This window comes from Lepidochelys kempii, chromosome 24 (genome assembly GCF_965140265.1).
Source record: "Lepidochelys kempii isolate rLepKem1 chromosome 24, rLepKem1.hap2, whole genome shotgun sequence".
Taxonomy (NCBI): domain Eukaryota; kingdom Metazoa; phylum Chordata; order Testudines; family Cheloniidae; genus Lepidochelys; species Lepidochelys kempii.
This window is the reverse complement of record NC_133279.1, coordinates 11,306,559-11,332,577: the sequence shown is the minus strand read 5'-3', so window position 1 is coordinate 11,332,577 and position 26,019 is coordinate 11,306,559. Positions and strand designations below refer to the sequence as shown.

General features: G+C 57.5%; 1 protein-coding gene across 2 annotated transcripts in view; it reads left to right on the top strand.

Moving 5' to 3' along the window:
* The first annotated feature begins 219 nt into the window (after window positions 1-219).
* Window positions 220-26,019, top strand: part of IGSF9 (immunoglobulin superfamily member 9) — a 50,139-nt gene continuing 24,339 nt past the window's right edge. For both annotated transcript variants that reach the window (XM_073322416.1, XM_073322415.1), the window contains exons 1-7: window positions 220-371; window positions 1,246-1,667; window positions 2,823-3,014; window positions 16,957-17,109; window positions 20,498-20,649; window positions 22,234-22,351; window positions 22,784-22,925. In XM_073322416.1, coding sequence (XP_073178517.1) covers window positions 1,610-1,667; window positions 2,823-3,014; window positions 16,957-17,109; window positions 20,498-20,649; window positions 22,234-22,351; window positions 22,784-22,925 — 815 coding nt within the window. In that variant the 5' untranslated portion in view covers window positions 220-371; window positions 1,246-1,609. The remainder of the gene's footprint in view (window positions 372-1,245; window positions 1,668-2,822; window positions 3,015-16,956; window positions 17,110-20,497; window positions 20,650-22,233; window positions 22,352-22,783; window positions 22,926-26,019) is intronic.

Here is a 26,019-nt window from a genome sequence, read left to right as displayed (position 1 = left end):
CCCTCTGTGCCTCCGCTTCGCCGTCTGTAGTGACCCAGCCTCGGGGGGGAGGCGCTGAGATCCCGTGGGAAGGGTGAGCACAGGGAGGTGCGAGGGAAGAGGCTGCGGTGGGGGGCGAGCCTGGCCAATGGGGGCTGCCCGCGCCGGACGCCACCGTGTTTGTTTTTGAATGTTTTGCACCGGCGATGGCAGTGGGGCGGGGCGGGGGTGGCTGGGCGTGGGCAGGGGCTGGCCTTTGCCGTTGGCTGCAGGCACATTCGATCCCCACAGGAAAGTTGGTTTGTTTTCCGCATAAAAGCAGGGAAAGAAATCTCCTCTCGGGGCCCTTCATGGCAATCGGATCCGGGACCTAGAACAAAGGCAGCGGCCAGGTAGGAGCTCTGCTCAGCGCTGCTCCCCTTGCATGTGCCCAGGAGCACTGGGCCCTGGCAATGCCAAGGACAGGGAGTGGGGCTGGCAGAAAAATGGCCTGGTGGGAAAGGACAGGGAGAGCCTCCCCTGTCGGGTTCTGCCAGGCCGCATGCCCAGATCTCAGCACGAGGGCACTAAGGAAGAGAGGCAGGTCCAATGCTACACCAGGGCATTGAGCTGGAGAGGGTTCCTGCCGGGCATGTGCTTCTTATTAACGGAGTCATCAGCTGGGAAGAGCCCCAGCAAAGCAGAATGCGAAGGGTCCCAACCGCCAGAGGACTGGAGGAGCAGGGCTGTGCCCCCACCCCCATATCCAGGGGTCCCTGGGCTGGGGATAGGTAAGGTACCCAAAGGGGCTGGCTGGCTGAGGGCTCCATGCCTGTCCCCGAGGGAGCTCTTGCTGTACCTAGAAGGGCACAAACTCTGGGGGAACTAGGTGAGAGAGAAGTGATGAAAAGAGAAGAGCAAATGAAGGATGAAAGAAGGCACAGGAGGGGAGAGCTGTGATGGGAAGAGGAGAGGGGGCTGAAAGAGCTGCAGGCAAGGATCTCCTTTTGATTGCCCCACTCTGCAAGACCTCCTCCTGCTCCTCCACAGACAGCTGGCTGATTGAGAGATGGGCTGAGGGACTCTCCTGAAGTAAGGCTAGCAACTCCCTGCATGCCATGTTGCTATTAACAGAGCAGGAAGAGAAAGGGGTGCAAATGGGAGGCAGATGCTTTCTGAGCGCTTGGCTATGCTGTGTCTAGCTGGGGCAGTGACATGCTGGGACTGTTCTGCTCAGACCAGCTAGGGAGCTGCTCCCTAAGGGCTTTGTGCTGGTTTATTTCCTAGGTGTTTCTTCGAGCTCCCGATAGTCCACAGGAGACCAAAGGGCAGCTGGGAGGTGAGACAAGCTGGATCGTGCCTGGACTGCAGCGCCTGGTCTGTGCTAGCCAAGGGCTCTTGGTTTGAGGAGTGGCACTTTCCCATCAGGCCACCAAAGCACAGAACCTAGGAACAGTACCAAGGAGTCTCCTGCACTCCTGGCCCTAACGGGCCTCACCTAGGGGGACACCAGACCCTTCTGTCCCATCGCACAGCCATTCGGTCCTCCCACCCTCCTCCCCCACCCTGGGTCTGGTCTCTAACTGTGCAGTGCGGCGAGCCGGAGGACTTGGGACAGGGGGTGCAACGTGGCTATAAGGGGAGCTGTGCTATGAATTGGTGTTTATGGATTGCCTGCCTCAGCCTGTTCACCAACAACCTTGCTGAAGGTAAGTGGGTGAACATAGCACGCTGTATTGTGCAGCCGCACAGCTGTATGCACCAGGGGCCTGACCCGGAGCCACTGAACCCAATGGAGCCTTTCTGTGGGTTTGAATTGGATTTGATCAGGCCCCAGAGCTTGGGGTGTGCAGCGGGGAGGGTGCAGGAGCCACTGAGGTCATGATTAGAGCAGCAAAGAAGGCTAGTGCCCCTCTGGGGGACCATGTTCATGAAGAGCAGAGACAGTGATGCTGCTGAACTGCCAAAGAGGAGGGGGTGGGAGGGAATCCCAGACGTTCACCCCTTGCCAGGGAGGTGGTGCCCTGCCCAGATGCCCAGGCAGCAGGTTACATTAAGGGAGCTCTACTGGGGATGCTCAATCTCTCTGACCATGACGACTGGATGCCTGAGGGCCCCTGGCACTGCCCCTGCCCTGGAGTTCCAGCAAGCAGCCTGCAGGGCTATTCGAGAAAGTTATTTCCTGCTGCAAAGGGTCTGGGGTGGGGGATGCAGTACCCTCCCCCCACTTACTCCATTCCTTTCCCTTCGGCCCTGCATTCTGCAGTGATCTGGGTATCCACGGACCATGTTTGTGGATTAGTTGTGGTTACAAACTTTGTATCCATGCAGAGCTCTAACAAGGGGGGTGAAGACGGTGCCCTTCCTCTGTGAGGGGCGCTGGGATGTGGGGATGGAACACACTGTGTTGTTGTGGCACACACAGCAAAGACGAGGCCCCAGGTAAAGCCGGGCAGGACGCAACCTTAGCTCTCACCTTCTTCTGCCTTTTTGGAGTGTGAGTTGCACCCCACAGGGCTCCCTCGGCATCAGCAGAGTAGCGCGAGGCACTCTCCAGGAGTCACTTATGGCCCCAGGAGCCGTTCCCTCTCAGGGTTTTGAATCCTGCTCTGAGAGCGCCATGCCCAGGGTGCTGGGTGTAATGGGCCCTGCCTCGCTGCAGGGTATTGGGTGGGGCAGGGTACATGGGCTCTCCTTGCATAACCTGGATACCTGTGGGAGCATCCCAACTTGGGGCTTGGCTGACTGATGCGGTGCTGTGTCTGAGCTCCAGGACATAGCAGGGGCTCCACTGGAGATGGTGGGCTGCAGCTCATGGGATGTCCTCCCCATGAGTGTGAAATCTCCCTGTGCTGGCCCTACAGGTAACGGCCAGGTGAAGTCTCAGGCTGTGGTTGGGCGTGTCGGAGAGAGCGTGATCCTGGGCTGTGACCTCCTGAACGCAGAGGAGGCACGCCCCCATCTCTATGTGATTGAGTGGGTCCGCTTCGGCTTCCTCCTCCCCATCTTTATCAAATTTGGGCTCTATTCCCCACGCATCGATCCGGAGTACGTAGGTGAGTGCATGCTGGGACAGCAGTGAAAAGGTGAACCCGTTGGGAGGACCTGGGGGCTGGGATGTAGCAGAGGGGATGCTGGTGTGTATCTGAGTAGGAGAAGTCTGGGGGGAGGAGGAAGGCTGGGACGTAGCAGAGGGGATGCTGGTATATATGGAGGTAGGGTAAGTCGGGGGTAGGGCTGGGAGGTAGCAGAGGCGATGCTGGTGTATATGGAGGTAGGGGAAGTAGGGGGTGAGGCTGGGACGTAGCGGAGGGGATGCTGGTGTCTATTGGGGATGGAGAAGTCCTGCGGGGCTGGGAGGTAACAGAGGGGACACTGGTGTATATGGGGTAGCAGAGTTGGGGGTGGGGCTGGGACTTAGCAGAGGGGACTCTGGTGTATATCGAGGTAGACGTGGCAGGGTGGAATGTAGCAGAGAACATGCTGGCATGTCTTGGGGCTGGAGGCTCTCTAGGTGGGACACACCGATGCGGGAGCAGTAGGGCAGTGGCTGGTTCTGTGGCATGTGATCCAGTGTCTGAGGTGCAGTCCGTGGGCTGGCCTTACACAGCTGCATGGTGTTTGCCTTCCCTGAGGCGAGCCCATCCCACCCTGGGGCCCAGAGGAGTTTCCTGGCAGGAGCCCTGGGTTCCTTCCCGTGACTGCAGTATCTGGTGACTGGCCAGGCCCCAGGAGGGTGAGGCCATGGCATTCCCTGGGCTGGACTAGCTCTGGGTCGTCTTGTGTGTACCGCGCACTAGTGCTCTACCTGCCGCACGCTCCTCCCCGCCCCCACAGCTGGGCCCCAGCCGAGGGCTGCTGCTGTCAGGCTGCATTAGTCACGCCCCATGGGCTGTGTAGCGCAGCAGGCAGGGCTCTCACCCTGCCCATGCCAGCTGGAGGAAGGGATGGCCATGGGGCAAGGCAGGGAGGTGAAGGGGTCCGTCCCTGCAGCTTGGACTGACTGGTCTGACCCTCTCCGCTGGTAGGGATGGGAGTGTGGAGGAAGTGGGGGGAGGGGCGCTGTGAGGGGCTGCAGGGGGGGTTCCCTCCCCCATCCTCTTATGCCTAAGGCTCTGTGCTGAGGGGGGTGGGGGCGGCAAATCTGGCCTCAGCCACACACAGCCCAGCTGAGTGTGGGGGAGGGGATGGGGCTGTGGACACATCAATGAGCACCTGCTGAGGCAGGAAACTCCCATAGTGTGACCCTCCCCTTATTGATGTGCTGGTGGCCTCCACTTGCAGGGAGACTCTCCTCCCTCCAGCCTGGGAACAGGCCTGTCTGGGGCTTTGTGAGACAGGTACACTGCCAGGCTCTGAGCCCGCATCCATGCATGGCGTCCCATGTCTGCACTTGAATGGGAGTGTTTCAGTGGCTCGGTGGTACATCTTTGCCTTGCACTAGAGTGTACTAGTCTCTGTTGGTCTGTGTCTTGCTGCCCAAAGTGCAGGCATCCTGCTCGGTGCAGGGCAAAGGGAAACTGGGAGGAAGTGGCACGCCACACCGGGAGCTGGACTCCCTGCAGCACAGAACCTTGCGGGGGCACCATGGGGCTGGGGCTGCTGAAAGAAGGCAGGCAGCAGATGAAGGTCCCGGCCTGAACAAGTCGCTGGCCTCTTTGTGCTGTGTGCAGGAGCTGGGTGCCTTGGGCCTGGGCCACACAAAGGCTCTTTCTTGCCAGGGTCAGAGGTCAGATTGACGCTGCTCCTGGGATCTTTGTTACATTCTAATCCCATAATCCCAACTGGGGCCTGCTGCTGCCAGGGGAAATTCATGCCTGGGAGCCAACCGCCACCTGGGCCTCCTGGCAGTTCCTGTGGCTCTGGGATGAGCTGCGATCCCATGGGAAGAACTGCAGGGAGCCCTTGGCACAACCTTGAGCGTGGGCTTTTGTGTGACAGTCACAGCCTCTTCCTTTCCGCAGTTGCACTGCCGTTGCATCACAGCCCCCAGCCCCTGTGTTACCACTCACCCTCCATACTTCTCTTCACAGCCTCCTGGCTCCTGTTACAATCCCCGAGCTGCCCCATCCACAGTGCCATGTGTCACACCCACCTTCCGAGTCACAGCCCCCCACCCCCATCTACACCAACCTGCATCACAGCCCCCGGCTCCTGTTACTATCCCCACACCCCACCTGCACTTCTCTTCACAGCTCCTCCATCCCCCACTCCTGTGTTACAGGCCCCCCGCTGCCCCATCCACACTGCCCCTGTGTCACAGACCCCCGCCCCATCCTCACTGCCCTGTGTTACAGACCCCCACTCCTGTGTTACAGCCCCCCCACTGCCCCATCCACACTGCCTTGTGTCACAGCCCCCCCGCCCCATCCACACTGCCTTGTGTCACAGCCCCCCTGCCCCATCCACACTGCCCCTGTGTCACAAACCCCCGCCCCATCCTCACTGCCCTGTGTTACAGACCCCCACTCCTGTGTTACAGCCCCCCCACTGCCCCATCCACACTGCCCCGTGTCACAGCCCCCCCGCCCCATCCACACTGCCCCTGTGTCACAAACCCCCGCCCCATCCTCACTGCCCTGTGTTACAGACCCCCACTCCTGTGTTACAGCCCCCCCACTGCCCCATCCACACTGCCTTGTGTCACAGCCCCCCCTGCTGCCCCATCCACACTGCCTTGTGTCACAGCCCCCCCGCCCCATCCTCACTGCCCTGTGTTACAGACCCCCACTCCTGTGTTACAGACCCCCCGCCCCATCCACACTGCCTTGTGTCACAGCCCCCCCCCACCCCATCCACACTGCCCTGTGTCACAGACCCCCACTTCTGTGTGACAGCCCCCACCACCGCCCCATCCACACTGCCCCTTTGTCACAGCCTGCTGTCACAGCCCTCCCGCTGAATCCACACTGCACCTGTGTCACAGCCCAGTGTGACAGCCCCCCAACCCCATCCTCACTGCCCTGTGTCACAGACCCCCCCACTCCTCTGTTACAGCCCCCCCTTCCCCCACTGCCCCATCCAGCCTACCCCTGTGTCACAGCCCCATGCGCACTGTGTCATAATCCCCTGACCCGTGTCCCACCCCTCCACCTCATCCACGCTGCCTCGTGTCACAGTACTGCCCATCAGCTACACTTACCCGGAATGTCCAATATTCCCTGCTCCCCACCCCACCCTTGTTGCCCTGAGTACCAGACAGCTCCCCCTACAGGAGAGGACTAAGTCCTACAACACCGTGGAACTGGGCACTGTCCTGCCTGTTCAGGCCCCAGCCAATCGCAGCTCCAAGAGTCGTTCAGTATTTGGGGACAAACAGAACTAAAATCTCCTTGGGAGACACAGAAGGACACACACATGCACACCACTCCCTCTCTCAAGCCAGCCCTGGGTTAGGATCTCTGTGTCTGAAGCATCCTCTAGCCCCTCTGTCCCTGCCACACACACTGGGACTGAGCCAGCCTTTCTTCACACTTTTGTGGCTTGATCGCTGCTGGAGTCCTGGGGCTGTGCGCGCTGCCTGCTCAGCCCTGCCTGGTGGGTCACTTGAAGGTTGAGCTTGGGGAGGGGATTTCGGCAAAGCTGCTAATTGGCAGTACTGGGTGGAGTGGGATTTGGAGCGAAGCTGCTGGAGAGGGGGCAGTGGCGTGGGAGGGGGATGTTCTTCTACTCAGAGGGTATTTAAAGTGGAACAGTGGCAGATTTTCAGGGCTCTTTGCAAACGCAGAGGCGTGAGCAACAGGATCTTCTCTTAGTGAAAGGGAATGCTGAAAGCTTTGGTTTGGGGCAGAGTGGGAGGGCCGGCTGTGGGGCTGGGGACTGACAGCCCTGCAGGCCAGGGCAGAGGCTGGGGGCACTAACACAAACCACATCCCAATAAAGGTCTGTTACAGCCAGACTCTGGGGGACAGGGTGGGATAGATCTGGGGCACCCAAACTTTGCCCAGGCAAGGCTGCATTGGCAAGCTATAGCAGGAGTATCCCTCCAGCATGAGCAGGGCTGGCTGCAAAAATATTGCTGGACTTTGTTTCAAAAGCAAAAATTTTAAAAAAAGTAAATCCCTCCTGTGCCCAAGCTGGCCAATGAGAGCTGACGTCTTGGACACCAAAATGCAGACCAAGAAAAGCCTGTTGCCAGCAGGGTGGCCCTGCACCCATAGAAATCGCAGCTTTCAACATGGGTTGAGTTGGGGAGGATTTAGGAGAAAAATGATCATTATATTTCAGCCAGCTGGCGTGGGAGAGACACTGCCGTGGAGGTGGGAGGAGTTGATATACACTATTTATCTGAAAAACTTGGCCCAGCTTTGCTGCTCAGCTGACAATTATGGAGTGCTGCCCCCAAGCCCTTGGGCGAGTCCCACTGGGCTCCCCCGCCCACTCTCAGATCACCAGCAGGAAAGACTCTGCCTTCAGAATGGAGCTAATTCCACCTGTCTGTCTCCTAATGCCTTTAAGCCCATCCCCACTGCCAGGATGAAGCACAAGCCAGACTGGAATCCAGTTCCTCTCCTGTGGCTGTGCTGACTTGCAGGACTAACGAGGGAGCTGATGGGACTCTGATGCCTGGACAAAGGGAGTGATTTGTTGAGTAGCAAGATACTACCTTGAAATAGCTAATCTTCAGAGTAGGAGTGTGTGCACGTTAACATTTAGGGGCTTGCTCCCAGCATGCACTGCTCTGTCCTTGGTTTGGGCAGTTGAGCTGCCCTCTGGGCTGCGGGTGGGCTGTAGAGTCCCTGGGTCAGGCTCTTTCCTGGCAGCGGGGACCACACATGGTTCAGCTTGCTCGTTCTGCATGGCTGGCCATGGGAGGGGAGCCTATGCCCAAGCTGTTCACAGTCCTGCTTCCTCACCATGACCCCTGGCTCACAGCTGCTGGCTGGGTTACTGCTGGGCAACTGCACACCTCCCCAGTCTGGGGGGTTTCTGCCTCCTGGTGCTCACTTATGACTGGGGGATGGTCTTGCATTGCCTTTTCCCCTACACTCTGACCTAGTCTCTGTGGAGACCAACTATTTCCTCCCCACACCTCTCCAGGGCCTCTGGCTCCAAGTCTGTCCTGAGGTCTGAAAGGCATTCTTGGCTGGCCGGGCTCTGGGATCCAGAGGCACCACCAGCCCTGTTCGTTCCCTGGTCAGAGAGCTGCCCCACTCAGCCTGTGGCTCAGAGCTGGCTCCTTTCTCTCTGCAGCCATGGCTGCTGTTCCTGGTATGTGAGCTGCTGAGGGCAGGGGTCTTGCCAGGGCCGTTGAATGCAGGGTTCAGTGCTGCTCGCAGGCATCTCTGCAGCAGTGAGGGGCTCCCCCGATGCTACCTACTGGCCAGACCTGAAAGCACAGCAGCTTGTGGGGCCCCTCAGGGACAGCCCAGCCAAGGCTCCCAGCATGCTACATAGATCAGGGTTGGAAGGGACCACCTCAGGAGGTCATCTAGTCCATCCCCCGCTCAAAGCAGGTCCAGTCCCCAATTTTTGCCCCAGATCCCTAAATGGCCCCCTCAAGGATTGAACTCACAACCTTGGGTTTAGCGGGCTAATGTTCAAACCACTGAGCTATCTCTCCCCCCAAGATGGAGAGAGATGCTACAGGCATGTTTGTCACTGGTTAAGAGCCTGGTTTGGCTTAGCTCCCTGGAATCATATTGCAATGTCAACCAGTCAGTGCTTCATCCTCCCAGGGCACCATCCTGGGCCTTTAGGTCTTTTGGAGGAGGATTTAAAAGCCTTGGGTTCTGTCTGCTTTGTGCAGGCAGTTCAAGATCCCAGGCAATTCCTCTTGATGCTAAACTTTTGCTGTGTTGGCCGGTTGCCACCTCCCCAGAGGTGGTTGCACTAAAGTATTTCTGTGTGCATCAGCCCTAATGCAGGTGCAGTGCCATGCATGGAAGCATTCTCCAGCGGCGGAGACCATGTCGGGGGGATGATGTATTTCGGGGTGGACTGGGATATTGACAGTGTGTCTCTACTCCCAATAGTGACTGCCATAACGGCACATTTCCTCCTCGCCCCAGCCAGCTCTGCGGAATGCAGCAATTCCCAGCAGCCCGGCATGCTCCAGGAGCCACTCCTGCGGGGGCAGCGGCAATGCAACCGGGGAGAAGTTCAAGTTGGCCACACTGGGGCAAAAGGGCCACCCAGGGGAGGGCAGCAAGAGGTTTGCCGAGCCCCTCTCCTGGTACTGATGGGGGAAAGAGAAGAACCTGGTTTGACTCATGGAGTGCATGGAGGGAGCCTGGGGCTGGCACATGGAAAAGCAGATAGATACTGACCAGAGGGACCCAATTAAGGGCAGAGGGGGTGCAGCTGTGACGGTCACTGGCCCCAAGGCAGAGTTGCACTGGGAGTGTGGGGGGGGTGAGTGGGCTCCCAGAGGCTGCTAGGCCTAGAGCTGTGCTGGGGGGAGAGGCTGGGAAGGCGCTGGGCTCAGGGCAGAGCTGGGCTGGGGGGAGGGGCTGAGAGGTTGCTGAGCCCAGGGCAGAGCCGTGCTGAGGGGAGAGGGCAGGGCTGGATCCAAGGTAGAGCCAGGAAGGGGCAGGGCTGGGCCCAGGGCAGAGCCCTGCTGGGAAGAGGAGGACTGGGAGGGTGCTGGCTGTGCTGGGGGGAGACGGCAGAGCTGGGGGCTGGCCCAGGGTAGAGCCAGGAGGGGGCAGGGCTGGGCCCAAGGCAGAGCTGTGCTGTGGAGAGGGCCTGGGAGGACCCTGAGCCCAGGGCAGAGTCCTGGGGCTGCTCAGTGACACCCTTGTTCCCATGGCAACTGGCTGCTGAGGGTGAGTTAGGAGTGGGGTGGGGGCGGGGCCTGCCAGTGGGAAGTGCCTTACAGTTTCACCAGGGAGGTCAGGCTGGGATTTCACATGGGATTTCAGTCCCGTTGCTGCAGTTCCCATGTGGCGCTTTTCAAACAGCTCCAGCCGTTGGTGGGAGCAGCTGCCAGGAAGCATCTCATGCACACCCCCGCCTGTGGCATGCCCCCCGGGCCCGTGATCAGGGGAAGGCAATTCCTCAGGATGCAGCTGCTGCTGGTGAGGCAGGTGCATGTGCTGGGCCTGGGGCAGGTCATGACTCCTGCTGTCTCCTGGAAGGTTGCTTCCTCCACGCTCCCATGTGCTGCTAGGTGGGCTCCCTGTGAAATCAAGGTGGGGGCTTGGGGGCCAGGAGTCACTCTCCCTACCCAGAGGCCCAAAGACGCAGGATCTTAGTGCCGCTAGACAAAGCAAGCCCTTCCTAATCTAGGCCCTAAAGTCTGAGCCATGGCCCTCTGTCCCTGCCTGGCAGCTGGGCGCAACCACACGCAGACAGGACTGGCTAAGGCAGGGCATGGAGTTCCTCTCTCCCTAGGGGCTGGTGGCAGGTGTCCTGATCTTGCCAGCCTCGGTCTGCCTGACTTAGGGATGGCTCCATGGGGGTTGCTTTGGGGTGGCATTTGGAGGCCCCTGGGAATGGATTCAAACCAGATCAAGTGGTGCCTGCACACCATGGATACAGGTGAGTAGAGCAAGGTCCAGGGGAGTTGCTTCCGGCCTGCTGCAAGGAATTGAGTGTGGGGCACGGAGGGGGCAGCCGCCGAGCCCCATGTAAATCCCCGCCTGGGACAAGGATGCGGCACCAGTGCTGCTGCCTGGGGAGGTGTGAACAGTTCTTCCACTCTCCCGCCCTCCTTTTCCTCCTCCTTTCCCCATCTTCCCCATGTCCGTCAGTGCAGCCCCTGCCTTCCTCTCCCATCCCTGACCTGCCACTCCTGCTTCCAGACACAGGAGCAGCTAATGCGGGGAGCTGCAGCCTTTGAAAGGTGGTTGCTAAGCAATGGGAGGCTGGGGTTGCTAAAGTCAATGATGTTTTGTTGCCAATCCTCTTGGTGAGTGAGGGGGAAGGAATGGGCAGAGCCAGTGCAGGGATTATGGAGGGGTTGGGGGAAGGGATCAGGGAGGGGTCCCCACTGCAGTCTTTTTGCAGGGTTTAGTTCCTTCCAATGGGGCCTTTGTTTAGGAGCCTGGCTGCTGCTCCAGGGTGGGGGAGGGGAATTCCCCGGAGCTCCCCGCCTCACTGACTCTGCTACCCACCCCCACCTGGCCCTGCCCGTGTGTGATACCCAGCACCCCTCCTCCTTGCCTGGAGGCCTGGGGCCTCTCAGCAGGCAGGCACAGAAAGGGCAGAGTGGGATGGGGGAGAAGGATTCCAGGCAGCCCTGGGCCTAAATTTGAGCAGTCCCAGGGGCTGCTCTAATTGACCCAGGCTGCAGACCAGAATTGCTGGAGCATATTCCCCTTTGCCAGGCAGTTGCAAGGGGTTAGCAAAAGGGATGCTGGGCCTGTGCTGCACCTGCACTGGGCACCGTTATAGCAGGGCTGGGATCTGGCCCCTTATATACACTGGCAATTTGCCTCAGCTCCCCCTGGTGCAGCCCCTCTGGCAATCAGTCGCAGCTGGGGGAGCACTAGGCATACCAGCATTACCGACTCACCTGGGCCCGCTCTAAGCAGGGTTAGGCTACGTGGCAGTTAATGCGCTACTGGCTGGTCTACATTGCTGCCCTTCGCTATGGATGCAGCAAGTCCGGTCATATTGTTGAGAGTAAACCTGGGTAAACTGAGTTTACCCACTTCCTGTTTGGGGCTGTGGAGTTTAGGTTAGGTTAGTTTAGCCATTTCATTGTTTATGTCTACAACCCTGCAGAGGGGCTGGTGCAGGGACAGGGAATCCCAGCAAAATGCTGGTGTGTACCCAGCCTGAAAGGGGATTGTGAGCGTAAGGCTTGGGGCAGAGGGCTGGTGAGCACACACATATGCGTGAAAGTGCACGGACGTCTGGGGGGTGGGGGAAGGCGGGGGAGTATGTAGCAACCTGCCACCAGACCAGGAATGGACACTACTGATAAATGGGCACAAACACAGCAGGACACCCTCCTGGTGCACATCTAAGCCCTGTGACTGGGGTCTCTGTGACATGCGGGCTGTGGCTACACTAGAATGCGTTTGCCAGTGGAGCTTAAAATCATAGGGTTAGAAGAGACTGCAAAGGTCATCCAGTCTAACCCCGTGCCAAGATGAAGGATTTGTTGTGTCTAAACCATCGCAGACAGATGGCTCCAACCTCCAGTGAGGAAGCTTCCACAACCTCCCTAGGTGTCTGTTCCATTGTCCTACTGTACTTACCATTAGGAAGGTTTTCATGAGATTTAATCTAAATCTCTGTGCTCTAGTTCGAATCCATTGCCTCTTGTCCTTCCCTCTGTGACAAAAGAGAACAACTTTTCTCCATCTTTTTTATGGCAGCCTTTCAAGTTTTTGAAGACTGCTATCATGTCCCCCCTTAATCTCCTCTTTTCCGAACTAAACATACCCAGTTCCTTCAGCCTTTGCTTATGTTTTGCATTCCATCCCTTTGATCATCTTTGTCGCTTGCCTCTGGATCCCTTTCCAATTTCTCTACATCCTTTCTATACATTGGTGACCAAAATTGGACACAGTACTCCAGCTGAGGCCTAACCAGCGCTCAGTAGAGCAGTTCTATCACTTCCCATGACTTGCATGCTTTGCTTCTATTAATGCAACCTAAAATTGCATTTGATTTTTTTGCAACAGTTTTGCGTTGCTGACTCATGTTGAGGCTGTGATCCACCACTCCCAGATTCTTCTTAGCAGTGCTGCTGCCAAGCCAGGTATCCCCCATTCCGTATTTGTGCATTTGGTTTTTCTTCCCTATGTGTAGCACCTTACATTTATCTTTGTTTAATTTCATTTTGTTGTCTGTAGCCCAGTTCTCCGATTTATCAAGATCCCTCTGCATTTTAGCTCTATCCTCCAAAGTGTTGGGAACCCCCACTAGCTTTGATCTACAGATTTGATCAGTACGCACTCTAGTCGTACATCCAGGTCATTGGTAAAGATATTAAACAATATTGGATCCAGAGCAGATCCCTGTGGAACCCCACTTGAGACCTCACTTCACTCCAACATCATTCCATTAATAGTTACTCTTTGTTTGCGATTAACTCAGCAGTTCTCAAACTGTGGGTCAGGACCCCAAAGTGGGTCACAACCCCCTTTGAATGGGGTCGCCAGGGCTGGCTTGGACTTGCTGGAGTTTGGATTTGCTGGAACCCAGGGCCGAAGCCGAAGCCTAAGGTAGCAGGGCTTAGGTTGCAGGCCCCCTGCCTGGGGCTGAAGGCTTTGAGCTTTAGCTTTGGCCCCCTTTCCTGGAGTGGTGGGCCTCAGGCTTTGGCCCCCCACCTGGGGCAGTGGGGCTCGGGTGGGTTCAGGCTTCAGTCCCCCCTCTGGGGGTTGTGAAGTAATTTTTAGTGTCAGAAGGAGGTCGCGGTGCAATGAAGTTTGAGAACCCCTGGTTTAACCAATTATGTATCCACTTAATGGTAGTTCTGCCAAGCCCGCGTTTCTCCAGCTTACTTATCTATCAGAATGTCATGCGGGACTGTGTCGAAAGCCTTGCTGAAGTCCAGGTATATTTTGTCCACCAAACAGTTACCCTGTCAAGAAGGAAATCAAGCCAGTTTGGCATGATTTGTTCTTGGTAAATCCATGCTGGCTGCTAGTGATCACCCCATCATCCTCCAGGTATTTGCAAATTGAATGTTTTTATATTACTCTAGTAGCTTCCCAGGTATTGAGGTCAGCCTGACTGGTCTATAGTTCCCTGGCTCCTCCTTTTCCCACTTTTTAAAGATGGGGACTATGTTAGCCCTTCTCCAGTCTTCCAGGACCTCTCCTGTCGTCCATGAATTTGTAAACATTGTTGCCATTGGCTCCAAGATTTCTTCAGCTAATTCCTTCAGTACCCAGGTGAATAGCATCCATCCCAGCTGATTTTAATTCATTCAGATCAGTCAGATCTCTGATATGATCTTTACTGATCCCAGTCTGCATCCCTTGCCCTTTTTTGTCTATGGCAACTTCGCTAGTCCTAGTTCTCCAAACCAAATGAACTACCTCATTAAAGGACTTTTTTGACAGTATAGCTCTGTCTACATAGGGGCTTTTGCCAGCACAGCTGTGTTGGTCAGAGATGTAGGATGGTTTTCCCTCCACACTCCTAATAGATACGGCTCTGCCAGCAAAACTTTGTAAAGTGGACCTGGCCTTTGATAGCTTTTTAGGCCAAGGGAGTCTTGTGGAATGGGATTGTGCTGAGCTGGTGGGGAGTGTTTCTCAGTGAACTGTGCGGTAAGCCCATGTTGCAGAGTGTTCCTCTCAACCTGCAGAGGTCTACTACAGATCCCACCTCCATGCAGGAGAGGGATTGGGTGATGACCTGTAGCGCTGGGAGCTTTGTGGAGCTCTGGGGTGTGTGCAGCCCGAGTCAGCCACCATCATTAAAAGGGACGAGCCCCAGAGACTGCGAGATGGGGAGCCAGTGTGGGTGTGAAATGAGGGACAGTTGAGTAGTGACCTATGTTGAGACAAAGTGTGTGTGCTCACTCACGTTTATATGGGTGTGTGCAGGTAGAGGTAGGTATCTGTGGGTAGGGATCCTGGTGTGCACATACAGGAATGTGGCCATAGGCGAGGATATGTTTGGTGTACATGCTTATGGGTGGGTGGCAATGCATGTGTGTTTGTGGGTTGCATGCAAGTGTGTATGCACACTTGTGCAGGTGTGGGTGTATGCATACAAGTCCTAAGCAGATGTCTCTCTTTCCCTGAGACAGTCTTTTTTTTTTTTTACACTTTGTGAACCCTTGCGTAGCTTGTTGTGCCCATGACGTATTATTGAATTGTACTGTATGTATGTGCATGTCAGTGTGTGAGCATAAAGACATGGGTCTGTATAGGTGAACAAGGTGTGCATGGTGTGTGTTAGTATGTGTGTATTGGGGGGGTGTATATATCTATATCTCTGCGTGTGTGTGTTGGGTCGATGGATAAGATATTGGTGTGTGTAGTATATGTATCGGGTGCATGTGTATCAGGGATGTAGCAGTGTGTATTTGGGGGCGTGTAGCATTGTGTATTGGCGTAGCTGTGTGTATTATGTGTGTGTCTAGCAGTGTGTGCAGGTAGTAGTATGTATTGGGGTAACTGTATGAGAGGAGTGTAGCAGTGTGTATCTGAGTTGTAGCAGGTTTCTGAAACCTGTCATTATGCAAGGCACTGCATTTAGCCGTATGGAGTGGAAATCTATCAACTGCATGAAAAAACTTGTACAGTGCATCCGATGAAGTGAGCTGTAGCTCACGAAAGCTCATGCTCAAATAAATTGGTTAGTCTCTAAGGTGCCACAAGTACTCCTTTTCTTTTTGAGTTGTAGCAGTGTGTATTTGTGTGGGGAGGATCTAGCCGGGTGTAGTGGGGGTAGCTGTGTGAATTGGTGGTGTGTAGCAGTGGCTAGCGGCGGTTGTTCAGCAGTGTGTATTGGAGTAACTATGTATGGGAGGGCGTAGCAGTGTCCATATGTGTGTGTCAGTGGGCGTAGCAGTGTGTATTTGTGTGGGGGGGTGTAGCAGGGGTAGCTGCGTGTATCAGGAGGATGTGTAGCAGTGTCTAGCAGGGAGTGTTTAGCAGCATGTATTGGGGTAACTGTATGGGAGGGTGTAGCAGTGTGTATTTGTGTGGGTGGTGAGTAACAGGGTAGCTATGTGTATCGCAGGGGGGTGCGGTGTAGCCCTACATAGCAGGGTGTGTGTACACAGCCCCTGCACTGAGCCAGTTGCCCGCTGTGCTCCTGAGCCGATTATGGCTCTGATAATAGCCCTGGGGATTAGGGGGCTGCATTTGCTGCTTCTTTAGGGTACTTAGCCTCCTGCTCATGAAAGAGGCTGCGCACTGGGCCCCCAGTTGGGTGCTCTGCAGCCCCAGACAGTGGGACTGGGGGCAGCCCCTGCATCTGGCTTGCTGCCCCATGACCCTGCGCCCGCAAGTGCCGTCCCAGCCTGCGGTGTGTATTCCAGAGCAGGGACTGGGATGCAATGCTTGAGGCCCGCAACCCCCATGGAGGGGGGGGAGGAGGAGATGGGGTCAAGCTGGGAACCAGCAGCTCAGGTGGCTGGCAGGGGTAGGGACTACTGGGGGAGGGGAGCTCCTGGGGGAGGCAGAAGTTACTGTGGCAGAGGAGAGGAGGTTCAGACTTTCAGGGGTTCAGTGAGGGCTCCAGGGATATGGGGGGAGGGGCAGGGGAGAGTGGATTGGCCAGAGCTGAGGCAGGGGGAGGGGCAAGGGCTTTCTGGGGATGCTGGAGAGGGGGAGGGGGTGGCCTCAGGCTCCCAGGGAGGTGTGGTTAGCAAGGACTCTGGGGGAGGGGGCAGGCTGAAGATGGGAGGGGGGGTTGGGGGGGTGGCACTGGTGGTTGTGGGCAAAGGGGGCTGGAGGGGGCTCCCTAAGGAGGCAGCAGCTGCTGGGGAGGGGGCCCTCAGCGCACAGCAATCTGCAGGACTTGCGGCCGGGGCTCCCATGCCATAGTAGGTAGAGGAGACTGGTACTAGAGGATGACTCTGGAGGGTCTCATTAGTTCCTCTGTCCCAAGCTCCCTTTCTGCATCTCCCCTCCCCCACTGCCTTGCCCCTCCTGCCCCGCTGGGCCAGCAGCAATGTGTCTAATGCTGAGTCTGTGTATCTGACCTCGTCCTCAGCCAGGCATTTGTTTGCTGGGCAGTTCCCAGCCCCCCACCCCAGCCTGGAGCAGGAGCAGGGCTATGAGGCAGGGGGTTGAGCTGTAGGGCCTCAGCCTGGACCAAGAGCCAGCTGGCCCCTTTGGGTGGGTTGGGGAGGAAGCTGGGGTACTGCGCTGGGAGAGGCCAGGATGTGCTGAATGGGGACTGGATAGAGCTCACTGATCTGGAGCCTAGAGGGCTGCGAGATACTGAGCTGGCACTGCCAGCGTTGCACAGAAAGGGTTGGCGCAGGCTGGGCATGTGCCCTCCAGCACACGGCTGGCCCAGGCAACTGCCCTCAAGTAGGGGGTGTTCCCAGGCCAGACAGCTTCCCCTGTTGGTGCCTGGCACTGCCCCCAAGCAGCTCGGTGACTGAGTGACAGGCTGGCTCTATGTCGGCAGGTCGTGTGCGGATCCAGGAAGGTGCCTCACTGCGGATCGACCTCCTGCGCGCCGAGGACCAAGGCTGGTATGAGTGTCGCGTCCTCTTCCTAGACAGGCACAGCAACGACGACGAGTTCCAGAATGGCACCTGGACCCACCTCACTGTCAACGGTATGTGCCAGGCCAGGCGATGGTGTGCTCTGGCGGGGAGGCTGGGCAGTGCCACAGGGAGACGGGGAGAGATAGAGGCAGTGCCAGCCATGACCAGCTTCCCCCATGCAGGGAGGCTCTGAGTCCTGGTGGCAGCCATGACCAGTCTCCGCCATGCAGCGACACTCTGGGTCCTGCTGCCAGCCGTGATCAGCCCCCTGCCCCTCATGCCAGAGCTGTCTGGGTCCTGGTGCCAGTGAAACCGAATTCCCCCCCCCCCTCCCTTCCCGGGGCATTTTGGGTCCTGATGCCAGGCATGATCACCCCCATCCCTGTGCCAGGGCACTCTGGGTCCTGGTGCCAGTCATGTCCAGCCCTTGCCTGCATTGGGGGTCTCTGGATTCTGGTTCCAGGCATGACCAGTCCCTCCCCTGTGACAGGGCACTCTAGGTCCCCGTGCCAGGCGTGTCCAGCCTTTCCCCATGCAGGGGTGCCCTGGGGAGTGACCAGAGCTCCCTCCCCATCCTGGGCACAAGATTTGCCTGGCACCAGCAGCTATTACAGCCTTCTTAGGCACCTGCACTGGCACTGGTCTCCCCAGCTCTGTGTGAAGAGGCATTGCCTCCCCTACATAGGGCCTAGGTTTCCTAGAGGCAGTGCTGTGGTTGCCTGCCTGCACCATGGCAGGGGCAGTGCTGGGCAGGGCCTGCTGAGGCCATCGTGGCCCCATGCCATGTCTCGGGCTGGGCCTGATGGCGCTCCAGGGTGATTGCGGGTGTTGGATCCCAGTTCTTGTATTGGAATGGGGGGGGGGGGTTGGGGGTTCCCAAACCCTGTGGCAGACTCGAAGCAGCTGTGGGCAGGGTGCAGAGAGTGCTGAGTGTGCTGGGGACACACTATGCTCTGGGTCTGATCTCTGCTCCCAGTCCCATCTCCCCCCACCCGCTGCACTCTGGGTCTGATTCTCCTCCCCCGGGTACACGCTTCCGCTCAGGGCCTGATCCTCCTCCTCCGCATTCTCCAGGTATGCTCTGGGCCCAGTTTGCCCCCTCCTTCCCCCCAATACACTATGGGCCCAATTCCACCCCACAGTGGGTACACCCAACACTCTGGGCCCAGTTTTTCCCCCACCCCTCCTCTGGGTATGCTCTAGGCCTGATCCCCTTCCCCGGATATGCCCTGGGCCCAATCCTCCCTGGGCTCCTCATTTAGCCCTGAGCAGAACGAGCACACGGTCAGGGTAAACACGGCTGAGTAGAGTGAGACCATCACACCTGCTCCAGCCCGGGGGACAGGAGCAGTGAGGCATGTCCCTGTCCAGTCCCCGCCCCTCTTGCCTTTGCTAGCCTCTGTGAAACCCTGGCAGCTGCTTTCCTCGAAAGCTCCACTTTTCCCCTCTGTGCCAAGCACATTAGCAGAGCAGCCGGCAAGCTTATTGCTCCAGTTCTTGGGAGCCCAACTCGAGACTCTTCCGGGAACCCTCTGCACATGCCTGAGGCAGCCCCCGTTAGGGGCCCTTGGTAGACATGTGGGTGTAATTCTCCTGTACCCACTGGCAGTGCTAGCTCTGGGGATGTTGGCCAGGCTGCACTGCCATCACAGCCCTTGGCTTCAGCATTCCACACTGGATCTGAGCACATGGGCCCCATGGATGGGTTGCAGGGTCCCATTCCAGGTCTGTACAGCCCAAGTTGCTCAGCAGAAATATGGGGGGGAGCCAGAGCGAGCCCCTAACCCAGCGGGGATCATCCTGCCTTGGCCTAAGGATGCTGTTCCTGGAGCAGACACAGCCCCTGCAGGGCCCCGACCTCCACTCCCTCTTCCCAATCCACCTTCCCAGAGAAGCCTGCAAAGGGACCCAAACCCACCCTCCTAAGTAAACACTTGTAAAAGGCCCAGCCTAACTATTAAACCTCCCAAAGAGCTGGGCCCGACCCTTGGACCCCAGGCAGCACACAATGAGCCTTTGTGCGGAGCCTCTTCTCCATTTATAGCATCAGGGGGTGGGGACTGGGAGGCCTGGATGCCAGGGCAGGTCCATCCCTGCCCTTGGCCTGCAGGAGCCACCCTGACCCTGTACTTTATGCCTTGTGGGCTTTCCCATCCTATCCAGCTGGGGAGGCAGAGGAGTTACCCGAATGCCTCTTTTCTGGCTCAGCCCAGCAGCCTGGCCTGGGGGCTGCAGGCACCCTGCCATCATCACAGGCCCAAGGGAGTGAGCCCTGCTCTGTACGAGGCGTTTGCACAGTCTGTGCCTCCCCTCTCCTTTGCCACAGAAACCCAGTGGCTGCCCCAGGGTCCCAGCAATCCCGGACCCATCAGGACCAGCACAGCTGTGTGCCTGGATGCTGGCTGGGCCCTGGGTGTAGTATGGACAGTGCCCTGTGCACTCTACAGCTGAGTGCAATGGACACAGGCCCTGCCCCGTGGAGTCTGCCATCTCCCTGCAGACAGGCCCTGCCCCACAGCTGGTGCCACCAGCGACAGCTGTGCACCGAGTGCCTCAGTGTTCTGCACCCCCATGGGAGGAGTGTTCAGCACCCACTGCACGTAGCAGGGTCGTGTGTCTGCACCAGCTGCTCACTTCCCTGAGGGGCTGCCTGACCCCAGCTCCCCTTGCGGGGGTGGGATGAGCGCAGTGTTCCTGGAATTCAGGATTCCAGAGACTTAGAGGCTGATTCATTCACTTCTTTAAGCTTGTGTGACACCCCCCCCCCCCCCCACACACACACATCAGGGTCACTTAGGCTGCTAAAGGTTAAAAGGGACTGCTCCTCCTCTGGCTCTTTGTTTGCAGATCTGGCCCTTCATTTCCTTTGCTTTTATTAAAAAAAAAAAAAAAAAAAAATTTAAAGCATCTGGGAACAAACAGTCTAATTCCGCGTCACACAACAGACTTTGTTCACCCCAAAACAAATCTGTCGATATTTCCCATTTTCTGACATTTCTGGGCATTGACAGTTTCAGTTTGGGCTGAATCAAACTTTTTCCAGTTTGTTTATTTTTTTCAGCACAGCCAGTGAAGCCCTCAGTCCATCCTCGGCCCCACACTGCTCCTCACTTCCCCACATGCTCCCTGCACAACACTGCACTGGGGGGAGGGAGTGGAAGGAATTTGCCCAACGCCACAGACAGGCTCGGACTCCAGATGTCCCGCCCCCTGTCCATACCCTCACAACACCTTTTCCCTGAGCCAGGAATGGAATCCAGGAGTCCTGGCTCCTAGCCCTTGGCTCTGACCCTCAGATCACACTCCCTGCCCTGTGCTGCCAGCCCACCAGGACTAAGCAGAGTGAGTGCCTGGGGCTCTCTACAGCAGAACCAGCTGGTGTGGCTGCATGAGGGAGCCCAGCCTGCCCTGGGGCCAGCAGCGCGGTTCTGAAGCACTGTTTCCGTGTCCTCTCCGCAGCTGCCCCCAGCTTCCTAGGGACCCCGCCAGCTCTTGTCGAGGTGCCAGACAGAGAACCCCTGAGTCTCACCTGCTCAGCCATCGGCAACCCCCAGCCGGTCATTGTCTGGAAGAGAAACGACCTGGCCATTGAGAGTGGAGAGAAGGTGCAGGTAAGGGAGGGGCAGCCCCAGAGAGGGAGGAGATCATGTAGCTTTCCCAGGCTGTCTCCTGCATTTCCCCACGTGCTGCTCACTCCGGGCTTCCTCCCTCAGCAAGCGCTAAGAGGGGGTTGGGGCTCATGCAGACATTGTGTGGGGAGCAGAATCCCCCTGTCACCACTGCAGAGTTCTCCCAGCCTGGGGGGCGAAGCTTTGTGTGGGGAGGTAAGTGCATCAAGGGCCTGTTTTGTTGGAGACCCAGACCCGAGCTGAGCCCCTGAGGCATGGGCCCCTCTCTGCCTCCCCCAGAGCTGCCCAGCTCAGCTTAGAAACCAGGGTGGGGTCAGTCCCCACAGGCCACCTGCCCCAGGCACTGGCCACGATCCCCTCTCCCCCAAGAGCTGTCTGGGAGTGATGCTGATCCACGTGCATCCCAGCTTGTCCTGGCCGCTTCCTGTCACAGATCCTCAGGACTGGTGGAACAGTCTGTTGGTGGAAACCCTTTGATGGGCCAGGCCCCCAAAGGTCTCACTGTTCCTTCAGGGTCACCTTCTGAGACTGACCCCTGGGCTCCAGCACTCCTGCTTCATGCTGTGAGGTCTGCTCAGCGAGTCCAGCTGAGCCGGACCCCTGGGAGAGACCTAACGCACCTTCCCCAGCATTCCCAGTGACACTCAAACAGCCAGATTTATCCAAAACAGGCAGATTTATCAGTCAGCTGGAACACAGCAGCGGTAGCCCGGAGGTCAGCACAGAGACAGGAAGACATTCTGGTCAGCCCAGAGCCGCAGCCATGCTGTAGTGAAGCCCATGTTCAGGCTGTGTTTGTATCTGCCTGGCCTCCTCAGTCAGTTCCAGGTGAGAGAGCTCCCAGCTTCCTCCAGGAGCCAGCACTTATCTCGCCACCTCACACCTTCCAGTCATTTGTTCTTCCGCTGACCTCTTTGCTCAGCTTCCCTGTGGAGAGGTGGGGAAATTCCTTGACCTTGAGTCATTGAAGCTTGCATTGTCTCACTGGTCTCCTTGTTGATCTGGGTCAGTTTCAGCCATTTCCTTAAGGACTCTTCATTCCACCCAGCCTGCCCTGAGAGAAAACTTTGTCCTTCTTCTCCCTCCCCCCCTCCCCCGTTCCCCACTGAGTAGCCATGCCAAATATAGGGGAAACTGAGGCACACACAGTGTTCATACAAATAATTCTCATTTTGTCACACTTCCATTCTGCCTCCCTAACCCACACTGTAGATTCAGTTGGATACAGGAGTCTTCATTTCTTGTCCTGAGCTGCTGTGTCATCTTGCTGTTAAATAGCCACCATGTTGTGTCCCAGAGGTGGCTGTGTTTTTGTGCTGGGCAACATAACTCTTCTGTATAGGACAGAAGATCACTGGGGAAGGGGAGGTGAAATACTGGCCCCATCTCGCAGCACCGTGCTGGGGTTGGCACTGTGAGCCTAGGGAAGGCAAGAGATTCAGCTCCTTGGGATGCTGAAATGGCCTGTACAGCTCATAAATCCAAGCCCTGGTCTGCTGCTAGGCTGGGAGTGCCTGAGGACGTCCTTCCCTGCACTCCTGCCTGTACTGCTTTGTGCCTTCACAGGTGAGCAATGGGACGCTGAGGATCACCAGCGTGGAGCGGGCCAGCGCTGGCATCTACACGTGCCACGCCTCCAGTAAGGAGGGCTCTGTCACCCACACCACCCAGCTGCTTGTTCAAGGTAAGGGGAGAGGGCTATCTCTGGGGTTCTGATTGATCTGGGGCGATCTCCGTAGTCAGTGAGGTCCTGTCATCTGGGCACCTCTTACCTTCCACTGAAGAGGCCAGCCTGTCAGACCAAGGGCTGGGTGCAGGTGCATGTGCGTGTGCGTACACACCCGGCACACGCAGTGAGATGTGGGAGTCTGGGCCTCTCTCATGACCCAAAGAAGGATCTTGCAGGGGTAGTCCTCTCCCTCAGGCCGCGTTAGCCCCCCACATCCCCTGCAGCCAGACCTTGCTCACTCCCCTTTCCAAGTCTCTGCAGAGGAATTGAAGCCTCTCTGGGAATCTGTTCTCCATGTCCCATTGGTCCAGTCAGCGCTTCCCCTCCTCAGAGTGAGCTGTCGCCCCCTTCTGCCCAGAGCCTCACTCTGTGCCCTGTGTGCGCCAGGGCCGCCGGTCATCGTGGTGCCGCCACAGAACATCACGGTCAACATCACCCAGGATGCCTTCCTGGCATGCCAAGCCGAGGCCTACCCTGGCAACCTCACCTACAGCTGGTTCCAGGGCAGCAGCAACGTCTATCATCTCAGGTACACAGCGCCAGGAGCCGAAGGGGTGGCACAGGGGCAGCGGGCAGGGGCAGAATGGCCTCTTGTGGGGATGGGCAGGAGCTTCGTCAGGGAACTGGAGACTCCACATCCAGGCACACATCCATACCTGTGCACTCACTGACATGCACCTGCACACTCACACACTGCCGCACACACTGCACACACCCATTGCATTCACACTGCTGTATGCACACATGCCCATGCACTCATACACTGCCACGTGTGCACACACGTGCACTCACATGCTACCACATTCACACACGTGCACTCTCACACTGCTGCACGCACACACACCCATACACTCAATGGCACACACCCGGGCACTCTCACACTGCCACAGAAGCACATACCTCATAGATGTTAAGGTCAGAAGGGACCAACATGATCATCTAGACTGCACATTGCAGGCCACCAGTGCTTAATTTGTAATGAAAGAGTTCCCGGGACTCAAGCAATTTTTTTACATTCATTAACTGATGTAGCAAGCCTAGCGGTGCCGGGGCTATGAACTGCCCAGCCTAGCGGGGCCGGGGCTCAGCCCTGGCACAAATTATGCACTGCAGGCCACAGAACCTCGCCCACTCACTCCTGCAGTAGACCCAGAACCTCTGGCTGAGTTACTGACTTCCTCAAATCATGGTTTAAAGGCTTCAAGTTACAAAGAATCCACCATTTACACTAGTTTAAACCTGCAAGTGACCTGTGTCCCAAGATGCAGAGGAAAGTGAAAAACCTCCAGGGTTTCTGCTAATCTAACCTGGGGGAAAATTCCTTTCCGACCCCAAATATGGTGATCGGTTAGACCCTGAGCATGTGGGCAAGACCCTCCAGCCAGACACCTGGGAAACAATTCTCCATAGTAACTCAGAGTCCTTCCCATTTACAATCCCATCTCCAGCCATTGGAGATATTTGCTGCAGTTGCAGATCGGCTACATGCCAGTCCCATCACACCATCCCCTCCAGAAACTTCTCAAGCTCAGGCTTGAAGCCAGGTAGGTTTTTTGTCCCCACTGCTCCCCTTGGGAGGCTGTTCCAGAACTTCACTCCTCTGACTGTTCGAAACCTTTGTCTAATTTCAAGCCTAAACTTGTTGATGCCGCACACACACATCCATGCACTTACTGACCCACACCTGTGCGCTCATATGCTGCTCCCCCCACACACACCCATGCACTCAGTGACCCACACCTGAACTCCCCTCAGATACGCACACTTTGACACGTGCACACACACACCATACACACACTCATGCACTGATTCATAGAGAAGCGTATACACCACGAGATATACACCTGTACACACACACACTGACAGGTGTCGGTCGGTCCTCCGAGCCCCTAGGGGCAATGGAGAGCAATGGTCTCAGTGGCAGGCCTCGGCCCCACCTCCCAGGCATTGGGGAATTAGCGGGAAGGTGTGCCGGCCGGAGTCAGCAGGGGCAGGGGCACGCCAGCCGGCACGCCCCTCGGGCAGGGGAGCGCCGGCCGGAGTCAGCAGTGCGCCCAACTCCGCTGCGTTCCAGCCCAGGACCCTGACAGTGGTGGGAGGCGAAGGTCCCGCCGCTGGGTCAGCGGGGCAATCCGCACCTGCTGACCAAACACACCCACCCCACGGTGTAGTTGGGCCCCTGGGCTACTTCCTACCTGGTCTCTCTCAGGCGGGTTGCTCCAGTCCCTCCATCTCCTCCGGGTATTCTGCTGCGGGCAGTTCCGGATCCTCCATCTCCTCTGGATAATCCGCTGCGGGCAGCTCCGGTTCCTCTGGGTATTCCGCTGCGGGCCACCACCGCTCCCCCTCAGTATCGGACTCACACTGGCCCAGGCTGCAGTCAGGCCCCTCCAGGTCCTCTGGGTATTCAGCAGCCAGCAGCCGTGGTTGCCACAGGCCTTCCCCCGGGTCAGGCTCCTCCTTGCCCAGGGCTTCGCCTGGGTCAGCAGCAGGATCACGAGGGAGCAGCCTCTGTCTGTCTCCCTCCCTGGTGGTCTCCTCGCTGGGCAGAGGGCCCTACCCTTTGTACTTCCTGTCCCACCCTTCCCCTTCCGGGGATTGGCGGAAGCTTGGCCTGGCCCCGCCCACTCAGGCTCAGAGGGGGGCTCTTTACCCTCTGGTTTGGAGGGGAGCCACCCTGGCTCCCTACACACACACATACGCAACACAATGGCAGAGGTACTGCTGCACAGGCACACACGGAATGTTGTGGAGACATATGCATGCAAGCACACACCTGAAGAGACGTGCGCACACAGATGTATAGTTGCTGACACACAACAACGGCATTGGATACACACCAAGAGATGCAGGCATGCACACAGGCCTACAGCAAGGGAGATGCTCAGAGTCCCTAAGCACACAGATACGTGCAAGAATGTGTGTGCACACGGATACCAGCCCACGGAAAGCTGTGTGGCAAGGCTGATGCACACAGGCAGTATGGTGCTGGTGACAGGAGTGGTGACCCCAGCTGGGTCCCTGTGATGTGTCAGTGCTGGTGGGAGTGTGGGGACTCCCTGTTAGGCCTGGTGGTGCTGAAAAGGGGACTCAGATCCTCTGGTGGCTGGCAGTTCAGACATGGGTGGTGATGCATGGCCTGTGATGCTGACAGTGCTGGCAGCACATGGAGCCCGGGGCTGGAGCAGAGTAGAGGGAGGAGATCGGGGCAGGGACCCCCCGCAGCACCATCCAGATCATACACACCTGGCAAGGGCTTGCGCGGTGAGTGCTGAGGGGGTGATTTGATTGGCTGGTGGCGGGAGGGTGAAGTGGTGCCGCTGGAGTCATAGGAGTCAGCGGGACAGTCAACAGCGATGAGAATGTGGACAGGGCTGTGATGATGGCAGCTGTAACAAAGTGATGGCAGCCAAGGCAGAGCTGTGGGACTGTGGGGAGAGTGGTTGGGTCCCAGTGGCGTGGCCGTGGCTGGACTGTGGGGATTTGGCTAGACAGTGGTGTGGCCGTGGTGATAGTAGCCGGGTCACAGTGTCAGGGCTGTGGAGGAAATGACTGGGTGCTACTGGCAGGACCGTGGGGGCAGCGGGCCGGGCCCTGGGAGCTGGTCTTGGGGGTGCTGCTGA